The sequence below is a fragment of the Strongylocentrotus purpuratus genome, unplaced genomic scaffold (genome assembly GCF_000002235.5).
Source record: "Strongylocentrotus purpuratus isolate Spur 01 unplaced genomic scaffold, Spur_5.0 spur5_scaffold_4, whole genome shotgun sequence".
In the NCBI taxonomy this organism is placed as follows: Eukaryota; Metazoa; Echinodermata; class Echinoidea; order Camarodonta; family Strongylocentrotidae; genus Strongylocentrotus; species Strongylocentrotus purpuratus.
In genome coordinates, this window is record NW_022145610.1 from 13421212 (window position 1) to 13434494 (window position 13283).

At 38.5% G+C, this 13283-nt stretch overlaps 1 protein-coding gene across 1 annotated transcript; it reads left to right on the top strand.

Annotated features, from left to right (window-relative positions):
* The first annotated feature begins 5946 nt into the window (after positions 1–5946).
* Positions 5947–11741, top strand: LOC753949 (deleted in malignant brain tumors 1 protein-like). The gene is made up of 4 exons (XM_011674395.2): positions 5947–5950; positions 9855–10175; positions 10729–11061; positions 11596–11741. Exons 1-4 carry the CDS (start codon positions 5947–5949, stop codon positions 11739–11741), a joined length of 804 nt encoding a protein of 267 aa, XP_011672697.2.
* The last annotated feature ends 1542 nt before the right edge of the window (positions 11742–13283 follow it).

Sequence of the window (13283 nt, forward strand, 5' to 3'; positions counted from 1 at the left end):
GAGGTCAGAAGCTTTTCGTTGATATATGATTATATATTTATATAATGGCTACTTTGATACCATGTCATCAAGTGAATGCATGAAGTAGATTAATCATGTGAGTTTGTTACACTCTTATATCCTAGTCAGCTCAGTCTTTATTCTTAGTTAACCATTTTAAAGGGTATTCATTCTAAATCCATTTATTGGGAAGCATTATTGAAACGTTAACGTGGGCGGCGTATTACACCGTGGCCGTGATTCAGACGATGTGTATGCATATGTATTTCGAATGATTTATTTTAACATACACCTGTATTGTGTTGCATTCTTTTATGTATGTTTTAGGGGCCCCATGGGAGACCAATGTTGAATGGGCTACTCCGTACGAATAAATAAATAATACAAACAAGACAAGAATTACACAATCAATTATTTATCCGCGAAACCATGTGTAACATATGTAATGAACCAATTCTCATTATCGGACAAGTCCGCGATATACATAAGTATAAGCTAGTCCACTAATACCCCCTTCACATACACGAATTTTCCTTACGAGTCCTTACGGATCGCCAACTCGAAGTCAATCGCAAGCATCCGTAAATAACTGCATTGTCAGACGATGAGTTATTGAGGGAGCGCTCTTCAGATGAATATTATGAAGATGAAGAACCGGTTGTGGTCAAGTTTAGACTGGCTGGATTGAGACCAGCTGTGCACAGGCTTGACCCGGTGCAAGACATTCTTATATCGAAACGAGAGGCGGGTCAAGATGTAAGGATGGGACTAGCTGCAGCCTTCACGCACAAAATGAGAACAACGGAACCGCCCCGTAAGCCAGTCCACAAGAAACCAATGAACGCTGATCAAAAGCTCTTTGCTAGAGCTCAAGGAACGATGGGAATGTCCAGCTTGAAGGCAGTCATGCAGGCATATCGAGACAGAGAGACATCGGACAAGCATTCAGCCAAGAGTGACAAGGTAGCTATGATCCGAGAACAGAAAGCAGAAGGCAAACTGAGAGCAAAGGACTTCCTGGAAGAAAAACGCTTGAAAGCTATGCAGAAACGGGATAAGGAGATCACCAACATTTCACATGCTTATGAAAGACAAGCAAACAGGGAGATTGACGAGCTTGAAAAGAGGCGAGAGCTCCGAAGCAAGGATTCTGAGATCAAGGTTAGGGTGCGCAAGGAGAATACATTCAGTCATGAATTCGGTAGTCAGCACACGTCTATATCCAATGCATTGCTGCGCCATGATAGGCAAGCGAGAGGCGAGAAGCTCCTGCAGGAGAAAGAAGACTTTGCCCACGCCGAGCACAAGCATGAGATGAGTCAACGTGAACTGGTCCATAGGTACCTGGAGCATCGGCAATTGATGCGACAAGCCCAGGTTGCTGTCGAGAAAGCAGCCCACGATACAAGAATGGCGCAGGAACAGAATGACAGGGTCATGGATGCAAGGGCAAATGTCTCAAGGCAGAAGGAGAAAGCCAGGCATGCCCAGGCTTTCTACCCTCTCCCCAAATGTGCTACCCACCCTGTGCTGCCCCCGGTCAGAAGAGAGGGCAAACCTGGTCAGTGGGACACCCTCATCTCCATGTATGAAGGGAGAGTGGGCAATCACCCGGCAATCATGGGTACTCAATAATCCTCTAAAAAACATGTACAGTCAAACCTGCTTTAATGACCACCTGTCTATAAAATCTACCTGTCTAAAAAATACCATATTTCTTGTTTCCCTTGAAAATTATTTCTCATTGAAACATGTACTAAAGGAACCTGTTTACAAAGACCACCTCTCTTCAAAGACCACTTTTTTGTGTTTCCCTTGGGTGGTTGCTATAGACAGGTTTGACTGTATGTTCATGCCATTCTTTCGCCTTAGAAGAGCATCTTTTGATGCCAAGGATAAGTAGCCAAAATCTTTTAATCAGTTAAGCCCATTTCAAAGGATAATTGCTACCCTTCAAATCTTTCAGTAGAACTTAGAAAGCAAACTGAACTGAGGCAGAAATTATTAAATTATTAAAGGTCAAAGTATTTTAGGAAATTTAATATTTCAAAAGGCAATTTTCATTAGTATTCTGTCAATATGCTTCTGTAAAAGAGGGAACCACCATGTGTATGCATCTACATTGAACATTTTGAATATCAGAGGCTTATCCATATTAAGGATATTTAGATCAGTCACACTTTATCATTCTTAATATCCAGAGGCTGAATGACCTTCAAGTCTTCCGTTTTGACCACCTTGTTCTGAAATAAGGCCAGAAAGTCTTCAAAAGAGTGTATAAGGCTTCTTTCTGAAATTAAAAATAGAGTAAAAAAAGATTAGTTTACTTGGAGCAGTATCATCTATATCAAGATCAAGTTACGCTCTTTTTACATACTTGTTTTTGTTCATTACACCTTCATGTATCTATTCCCAAATTCAAGTAAACTTTAACAAAAGTAATGATATTTATTTTCGGTGAAATAAGTGTATTTTGATAAAAGTTAATGTAAGAAATAGAATCTTATGGACTATACAATGTAGGTCAATTACACTCACTGTAATTGTTTTATTTTTTAATAGTGATGATGCACACAAATATGGAATACTTCATTGTCTTCCAACTACATGTTCAGTAATATTTGTAAGACCATTCTCTTGATGGTCATTTGGAATGATATTTAAAAATTTTACATTATGACAGTGTACATGCAGTGTAGATGGGTATAGGAAAAGAATTGTCACTTTGTTTTTGTAATGCTAATAATATGACAGTCATCATTTGTACAGTTTCTTTTAAAGTGCAATATTTTTGTATTCCTTTTGTACAATACTTTCTGTTTTTTGTTGTTGTATGATTTGATCAAGCATAAGAGAAATAAAGATGCTTTTTGCCATTTTTACGATAATTTGATGTGTAAAACTTTTAATAATTCATTGTATTCCTCAGCAAATTGAGTAAAAGTAAGATTTAGAACAAGAAAAATATATAGCTCACTATCTGCACACATAAAACACAATGAACTGAATTTCCCTAGTATTTGAACCAATGGGTAAAGTGGTATTGTAGGACTAGGAGGGACAAAAGAGAGAGAGAGAGAGAGAGAGAGAGAGAGGGAGAAAGTGAGAACGTGAGAATGAGAGAGGGAGAGTGAAGGAAGTGGGGTAGAGGGTGAGAAATAAATTGGACGAGAGAGAGAGAGAGAGAGAGAGAAAGGGGAATTGAGAGGAATGGACAGAGAGCGAGCAGGGGGAAGTGAGAGGAACGGAGAGAGAGCGAGGAGGAATGGAGGGGGAGGGGGGGGGGAGAGGATATGAGCAGATAACGTGTAATTTTTTTGGGGTTGAAAACTGCATACAATTAAGTTATTTTTTGGAATAACATGTTTTATTCCAAAAGGAGCTAAATATACAAAAATAAAAATCTTAACATTTAGTAAATATTTTCAAAAAATAATAATTTTTTCTCATCATATATTATTGGTCCAGGGTCACCTTTAACATATATAACAACATGAAGGTACATGGCTAAATGGAAAGTGGAGAAATAATTGTTAAAAGGCGATTTACTCAGAAGTACCCAAAGTGGATTTAATTCTTATGGAATGAAGCTCTTTATATAGAGAGTATTAAACGTCGAAACGTCATTAGAAAAATATACAACACGCGACCTTACAATTAAATTAGTCTTAATGATGTTTCTGGTTACCCTTTATAGAGACATGTATGTTGTATCTGCATTCTAAAAATATGGCATATCAAAGCTGTTATTATCCTCATTGTATATTGCCAGCAAATCTCTTCTTGTCATTTCAATTCAAAACAAACAATTCATTATTGATCGATTAGTGTGCATGATAATATTAATGACATGATCAAATTATGCTTAGATTTTTAGATTGTGTAAAATTTGTATAATCTGTTTCCTTTGTTCATATTATCCCTTTAATTTCAAAGTAGTCCTTTGTGTGTGCACTTGTTCAACACATTTTCTAACTTACTTTTTTACGTACCTTTAGATGTTTGTACAGTATACATGTACGTGTATATATGTCAAGTGTCTCAATGACAACACAATATTTATTATTAGAGGTCACTTGAACAAGTCTATTACCAAATCAATCATACTTCATAATCTGTTTGTGGTTTTCTTTCAATGTATGTTATTCTCATGTAAGAGGCAAGTGGTTATATAGTTTCTCACTACTTCACTGGTTTCTCTTCTAACTTATATAATAGACGTTGATTAGAATAGACATCGCATGTCAAATGCAAGGTCATGCTTTAATGGTTTATAGAAAGAGAAAGTGAATCATGTCATTCTTTTTCCTAACAATACATATGTGACCACAATCAGAGATTTAAAACTGAATCTTGGCTAGACCCCCCCCCCCCCCCCCGCATAAACGAAACCGAAATCATACAAACTGGGCGCTTAATGATACGTGGGCGATTGAAGTAAGGCCACTTCCGGATTAACACGCCGTATCAACAAACGCTAGACGATCGTCATATTATCATCATTATTATCATTAAGCCTATTTAACGATTTATTATCCAAACACGATGGAAATTAAGCCAGAAAGGAGGCAAGTGTTTTCAATTTATTGTAATTTCTGAATTAAACATACGTGTATACATGTCAACAAAATGTTTATGGGGTGTTTTATCAGTTTTATTTGGGCGAGAAAATGAACTTGTGTTTTTGCTTAAACATAGGCCTAAAGGTTAGTTCTGGTAAAAAAAGAAAATTATAATTCTCACAGAATCAAACGAAAATTACACTGAATGTTCAAGATTACAAATAAATGTGATTTGCCATACAATTTTGGTAGAAAATGTATACTGGCTGAGTCAGTGGCGTATGCAGGATTTTTTTAAGGGGGGGGGGGGGTTAAGATCAGGCCCAAAATTTCGCAACGACTCTTTTTGGAGTCCCCCAAAAAATCGCAACGACTCAGCCAGCCGCAGAATAAGCGCGGGGGGGGGGGCATAAGAGGAAAACAAAAATATACATTAAAAAAAACTCAAGGGGGGGGGGGGTTAACCCCAAAACCCATCCCCCCCCCCACCCTGCGTACGTACCTAGGCTGAGTAATGAGCATAGAAAGATTAAGGAATTCAAGGTTAGTAGCCCCGACACCATTTGTGTAGTCTCATATACATCTTTCTGTGTACAGTGCTTGTTACTTTACCAAGACTGGGCCAAATTCATTATGATTTTGATGACTCCAGAACTTCGCAGGACATACCAATACTTGCTACATGATCAACTTTTTTCCGATCCATTCCACACCTTTTCTTTCACAATGCAATCGGGGAACTCACCTTTATCTTTAATTAAGTATCAACAAAATCTGAAATAGTTGTTTCCAAATTCCTGAGGTCATAAGCTTGCCATTGATATATATAGATGTGTTTATAGAATGGCTGCTTTAATACCATGTCATCATTGCATTAAGTACATTAATCATGTGAGCTGTATACACTCATAATCATATAATCACAAAAAATTCACTCTGTATTCTTGGTTGACCATTGTAAAGGGTATTCTTTCTTAATTCATTCATTTAAACAATCAATTATCCATCCGCATCATTTGTAATGAACTAATTTGCATAATCGGACACGTCCGCGATCTACATTAAAAATAAACTAGTCCACATTTCCACAGTGACTGCGAATGAATTCTCACAATACAAAAGTATGCTTACGTCATGTTTGCCAATAGGTATTAACATTTGTAAAGGATAATTAAACGAGCCAGCTGTGTGTAAGCCGTTAGCGCATGCGTCCTGTAACCTCTTATTTTTGTATTAGATACAGGAGACTGCGTTGAGAATCTCACTTCAATCAAGTTGTATCTTCTCTCTGAACAGGATGAGGGTGATTTCCATCAAGTGTGTGTACCTATTACTTTTAGTTATAGCGATCTTGTGCGTATGCACGGTGGTTGGAGGGAGAACCATGGGTAAGTATTGTTTGAATATACAGTTTAAAAAGCTCCAGAGCTACCAACAAAATGTTCAAATTCTACGGATAAGTACTATTCAGTGAATATCATATCATCGGTTGAATGAAAATGATAATGAAAAAGGAATAGCCTGATCTTTTTGTTTTCATGTTCACTCTTATGTGCGGGTGTCAAATATAGTGTACGTACAATGATTGAACTTCTTCTCTGCAAGGAAAATATACATAAATGGCCCGAATTCACAAAGCAAGGTTTGTGAATTCGGGCCTATAAGACCAGTTGAGCTTCTTTCAGAAAGTTTTTGCAGGAATATTTATCGTACCTTATTCTATGTTATAATATTAAATAAGTTGCTAGAAGAGTTTGTAGTTCACAAATATGAAATCGGGTCATACGTGACATTTCATTTTTAAAGAAAAGAAAGATGCAAAACAAAACAAAAAGATATTAGGATGTTAACATCAACTTTTGACAATGGTAATGATATCGGCAAAGAGGACGGGCACACTTTCAAATGAAATAAATAACTGAACTTCGAAAGTGAAGAATTGCATTTTGTACTTCGATGTAAGGCTGGAGCTAAAGTAACCAACAATCAAGTTTTGGAGCCGATACTTTGAACAGCAATGGAAATAATAGACATATTTTTTCAGGCAATATTTTGAGTATGATTTGCAAAACAATGAATTCTTCCATCAATGAGAATACGATCCCATAGACTTTAACAAAAGATAAGGCAACTAGTGGATCCACAGACAAGCACAAGCTTAGTATAGTAGAGATCGGGTAGTTCAAAGACTCGCACGGGAACGCAAAGGTCGATATACCACGTTACTTCATAAGCAACACATCTAAGTATAGATTCTCTGAACCCTGGTTTTAATGGGTACTTGGTACCTTTCACTTTCAAGTGTAGCCTGTGCAATTGCTAGTTATATGATTTCGACCATTGTTTTAACACTGAAATGTGTGAAGATGAAACAAAAGCCAAGTAAAAGCCCTCGCCAGATCTTTGCCGGTTGTATAAATACAACTCTATTTGAGTCATTTATCTTATCTTAAAAAAAAAGAAATAATGATTTATTCTATGTCGTCTATTTCCTTGTTGGGTAATTATCGCTAATACGTCTTTGGTTATTCAGGGTAATAACAAGTTTTGGTATGGGGTCATGAATTTGGTTCAAATAAACTTGTTATTATTTTATATTATTCAATGATCTTTGTCGCGGTTGAAATCGAGTCTAAAGTGATGGAATCGTAAATAATAAACTCTTTATGTTGTAGAGCGCCCTCTCAAGACTGATATTACTTTAGCTTTAAAACAATGTTTTTGGACTACAATCGACCGATTTGCTATTCCCGTTGGGAAATTATGTATCATAACCAGGCGCGCCGGAAGCAGTTTGGGATTGGGGGGGGGGGGGCAAACATTCCAGGGGGCTCACCTTCCAGGGGCATTGACGTAATGAGCAAAAAACGTTTGGAATGGGGGGGGGCAGAAGAAAAATCTTCATCATCACTACTCTCACACGTTACATGCAGGCCCCGCGGAACGTTTTGCAAAGTGGAGTATTAACGATCAGGTAGAGCGTAAATTGGCTTGGGGTCAAGGGTCTGAGCCTCGGCAGGGGGTCAGAGGCCTGAGCCCCCGGAAGCTCAGGGTTTTTAGGCATTAAATTACGGCCAGATAAGCATATTTAGATACCTTATTTGTAACACTGGCAGGTCGTTAATTGGCGGAGAGTCCAGGGAGGAGAGCACCCGGAAGCTCAGGGGTTTTAGGTATTTAATTACGGCTATATGAACATCCAGGGGCCCTCTTTAAGGTCATTGATGTGATCCAGGGGGCAGAGCCCCCGAAGCTCAGAGGTTTTAATATTTAATTGCGGTCAGATGAGCATCAAGGGGCCGCCTTAGGGCCATTGGTGGGGTCCGGGGGCAGAGCCCCGGAAGCTCAGGGATTTCGGTTATTTAATTACGGTTAGATGAGCATCCAGGGGCCCTCTTTAAGGCCATTGATGTGGTCCAGGGGGCACAGCCCATGGAAGCTCAGGGGTTATAGGTATTTAATTACGGTTATATGAGCATCCAGGGGCCCTCTTTAAGGTAATTGATGTGACCCCGGAAGCTCATAGGTTTTAATATTTAACTACGGTTAGATGAGCATCCAGGGGCCGCCTTAGGGCCCTTTGTGGGGTCCAGGGGGCAGAGCCCACGGAAGCTCAGGCGTTTTAGGTATTTAATAACGGTCAGATGAGCATCCAGGGGCCGCCTTAGGGCCCTTTGTGGGGTCCAGGGGACAGAGCCCCCGGAGGCTCAGGGGTTTCGGGTATTTAATTACAGTTAGATGAGAATCCAGGGGCTCTCTTTTAGGCCATTGATGTGGTCCAGGGGGCAGAGCCCCCGGAAGCTCAGAGGTTTTAATATTAAAATACGGTCAGAAGAGCATCTAGGGGCCGCCTTAGGGCCCTTTGTGGGCCTTAGGGCCCTTTGTAGGGTACAGGGGGCAGAACTCCCGGAAGCTCAGGGATGTTAGGTATTAATTACGGTCAGATGAGCATATTTTGATACCTCATTTGTGACATTGGCAGGTCACTTATGTTTTCTCTCTCTCTCTTCCTTTCTTTTTCTCTGTAACATACTTTTTTTTCAAAAAGTGAGGGGGCTCAGACCATGACATGACCAAGGCTTCTAAATAAGCATATTTTACTTTCCCATTCTCTCACAATATGCCCACGATATGCGCGTATCGCTATTATAAAAACCTCAATTTTTTTTTTTTGTCTCCAAAGGAAAATGAAGAGGTGTAACTTTTGTATGTAAATGTAAAAGATCATTGGTAAATTTATAAAGACCTATGTTAAATTATTTTGTTATTTTGTATCCAATGTTATAAATGTACAATTTTTCTTTGAGAGTTATGAATAAAAACCTATGAAAAAAAAAAAAAAAAATATAGGTGGCATGCGCAATGTTTAGGAAATTTAATTCCTGTTAACTTTCCTTTTCTTTGAATGGAATTTTATATGTGATTTAATTCAAGTCTTTATTATTGTTATGTTCTTTTGGGTTAAAAATACAACCATCTTTACTCCTTTACCGATTTTTTTTTTTTTTTTTTTTGGAGGGGGGGGGGGGGGGCGAAAATGCTTTTTGCCCCCCCCCCCCACTTTTTGTTTGGGGCCACCCCACTTCCGGCGCCAATGATCAGAACTGCATATTCTTAGATTTTAATTATGATGGTCGCTGCTGCTAACATGGAATGGCCTTCGGCGCTAATTGAAATTTACCGGGAGCGCCGGTAAATGTTTTATTATTCATTTTCTCGCAAGCAGAAGTGTTTTAGGAGATACATTTCCTGGTGCTTATAATATATCCACAGCATCCAGATATATCAACATTTAAAAAAATTACTATCAATCCAATTATCAAAATTTCCCAAAACTTTGCATTTACATATAACTTGTTTTAGAATATTGTTGATTCATACGCTCTTTATACTTAGCAGACTGCGTTCGTCAAGGAGTTGAATATTATGAATATGGATAATGTAAACATGCTGTAGATGCAGGTGCCAAATGTTATTCAGGGGGTATGTTTCCACTTCATAAGAATATTACCCTCTAATTTAGATACAACAGATTATAAACAAGTCAATTATCGTCCAGTAATTTTGATTCGTTTCTTATATGATTTCTTACAATTTCGGATGTTAATTTCGATCAAGCTATTCGTAGAACGTATTAGTAAAGTTATCGTGAAAACCTATTAGTACAGCTGCCCGACAATGAATTTATATGAACGGTTATTGGATAACTAGATGATAAATAAATTAATGTGCCATGGCAGTATTCTATTTTAACGAAAAAAATCCCGTTCGCCTTTCTGGTTCTCCCCACAGATCCATTCCAAGTTCGTCTTGTCGGTGGGTCTAACGATGCTGAAGGCAGGGTAGAGGTACTTTACGGTGGATCATGGGGAACTATCTGCGGTAAGTGGTGGAATATGCGAGACGCCAGGGTGGTTTGCAGAATGCTCGGGTTTGATGGCGCATTGGAAGCACCAAGATCTGCTAAGTTTGGTCAAGGTTCTGGTCATATTCTTCTGACCGGTGTTAGCTGTGATGGGACAGAAGACAACCTAGCATACTGTGCTCATGCAGGGATCGGACGTTACTCATGTAGTCATACATGGGATGCAGGAGCCATTTGCTATTCAGGGGGTATGTTTCCACTTCATAGGAATGTTACCTTCAGGGTTTAACAATAATTTAGATACACCATCATATGAAACAAAGTCTATTAGTATTATGATCTTGAATGACTTCTATCAATTTTGGATGTGAATTTTAGTAAAGATATTTGAAGAGCGTAATTGTAAAAAGCCCGTATAAACCTTTAAATACAGCTGTCCGACAATGAATTTCTTTGAATGCTTATAGGATGAACATGAATATTGAACAGTTATTTTCTTTTTTCGTCTTATCGACGGTTTGCATTGTAAGCAATTACAACCAAAGCAGAATAATGTCTTCATTTTGGTTTATGTTCCACTAGTTCTACACATTCATTTCAAGCCAAAAATGAGTATTTCCTACTCAAAGTCTTTAGCCCACTCTGAACATAAAGTTAATCATTAGGTAGTTTGGATAAGACAAATAAATGCGATCAATAGTAATTTATTTTGTAATTGCCCTTAGGCAATCTCATTGAACGTGTGCTGGAACTTGTGATATCATTCCTAAGAAGAATAATTAAGTTCTTATTCTCTTGTAGCCCATCCAAATCCATTCCAAGTTCGTCTGATCGGTGGAGCGAACAAAGCTGAAGGAAGAGTAGAAGTTATGCATGACGGATCCTGGGGAACTGTATATGATTGGATCTGGGATCTGAGAGACGCTATGGTGGTTTGCAGAATGCTCGGGTTTGACGGAGCCTTAGAAGCGCCGACATCTGCTAGGTTTGGTCAAGGCTCTGGTCCTATTCTTCTGGTCTCTGTTAGCTGTGATGGAACGGAAGAAAACCTAGCAGACTGTGCTCATTTTGGAGTTGGAGACTATAGTCCATGGGGCCATGCTAATGATGCAGGTGCTGTATGTTATTCATTGGGTATGTTTCCACTTCGTAGGAATGTCACCCTCAGGGTTTAACATAATTTAGATTCAACATAATATTGAAACAAAGTTTATTAACGTCCTTTTATTTTTCTAGGTTTCTTGAATGACTTCTAACCATTCAGGATGTTAATTTCGTTCAGACTATTTGAAGAGCGTATTTGTAAAAAGCCCGTTAAACCTAGTATTACAGCTGCCCGACAATGAATTCTTTGGGTGCTTATTGGATGAGCACGACACTCGGAACTGTTACTTTCTATTCTCGTCTTATCGACGGTTTTCAGGGTAAACAATTATTGCAACCAAAGCAGAACAATTGCTTATTATTTTGTATCATGTTTACCTAGTTCCTCACATTTTGAATTCAAGCCAAATAACAAAACAAAAAAATAGAAGAAACAAAAGGTTGAAGGAATCAAAGACATGCAGTAGGTGCAAGAAATAAAACACATCTCCTTGTTGTTTGAGGCACTAAATGAAACTATGAGCGTTTTTTAATTTTCTTTCTCAATTCTTTATTACCTTTCAGAATCTACGAGTACTTTTGAGATCGAGACTACTGATTCTTCGTCGCCAATCACCACCGTAGAAGGGCTATCAAAGGATGCATCTATGCATTCAAACACACTTGAACCATTCATTTCGGATGAACCTGGACATCTACAATCTAATTAAGACCACCGCAACCTTTTCTTATCGTTCGGAATCAGTATTCCCGTCTCGAGCATTATTCTTATCGCAGCGTTCGTATATTGCCTACGTCGAACCCGGAAAAGAAGAGCTAAACAGAATCTTGAAACTACTGTTTTCATGGATTTGATGCATGCTAGGTCTTTAGAGCTTATGCCCCATCACACCAAACTAGTTCTCACTACGTTCTAGAACCATCCTAGAAAATCGTTATACGGGTCGCGGTCGGGGTAGAATTTGTAAATAATGTCTATAATACGATCCTAATTTAATTCATAAACAGTCTTCAATACGTCCATCTCATCTTTGCCCCGTCCATAGTCAGTTTATTTAAACTTCAGTTCGGGTAAATTTGCCATTTCCAAGCAGTCCAAGCCCGTCTGTTGTCAGCTTAAACCCTTTCTTATCTAGTTCTACCTCGTTCTCAATACGTTCAAACCCATTATAACTAATTCATAACTTGTTCTAATTAGTTTGTTATCCGACCACACCATTCAGAGACAATTCAACTCGTCTTCATCTCGTTCGAAAGCGTGCGTGTGCAATCCCGTCCTGGCTCGAGGGCTATAAAAACCAAGCGTGTGTTAGCCATTCCTTTAAGTAGCCCCCATCTAATGTGAGTGGGGGATGGGGTCGGGGCCAGGGACGGTGATCCCATAGTGATGGGGTAGGGTCGCACAGCCCCAACGACGTTTTTAAAGGATTATTTACAGGGGTCATCTCACAATCTTCAAAGGGTTCATTATGAGACCAATGGGCCATTCATGACACCAACAATACAATACAATTGAAATGGCACATTCATCTTTGTTTGATGAAAATCGGTTCAGAGACGGCTGAAATATCCATAAATATAACCCTTTCTGATATTTGTGTACCCCACGAATATTAAATAATTTGACCCAGCCACTGAAAAAACGAAATAGCGCCTTATAGGTTTTTATTGCAGCCAATGCCGATATTGGCTTTTTGGTGGCTTTCGTGTTGGTTCTAATACGCACAACCAGCCGGCCCATGTATTGTTATTAATTAATTAATTAACGGTCACCGTATTTTTTGTGTAAGTAAAGCTGAATTAGTATGATCGTATTGGTAAATTTCACACATTTTGGGGTCTAAAATTCCCTCCATAGCAATTTTGGGTCCTAAAAGGGCATTCGAAATTTGCGGTCTGAAACTAGAACTCAACTATCCCTTTAAGGTTCTTTAAATAAAAATTAAAAAAACCTCCAAGTGAAAATTGGGCTCGTCTCAAAATATATTGTGGGCAGCTTGAATATTTTGAGATGTGCCCAAGGGACAAGGGCGCTTAGGAGAAAAACAGAAATTTATGATATATTTGTATGCGACAGACGGGAGGTCTGTATGTGAATAGAATAACAGATTCAAATTCAGATTCAGATTCAAGATTCAGATTCAATTTTATTTTCCGTATAATATACAGAAACATGTTACAAATGTAGGCATGAGCATGAAATAGAGTGGTGAAGTGTGACGTCATCAAACAAATCTATTTTTAGAATTTAC

Coding starts and splice junctions, on each gene's coding strand:
- LOC753949 (XM_011674395.2), top strand. Junction 10,176..10,728: donor AGCCATTTGCTATTCAGGGG/GTATGTTTCCAC, acceptor ATTCTCTTGTAG/CCCATCCAAATCCATTCCAA. Junction 11,062..11,595: donor TGCTGTATGTTATTCATTGG/GTATGTTTCCAC, acceptor ATTACCTTTCAG/AATCTACGAGTACTTTTGAG.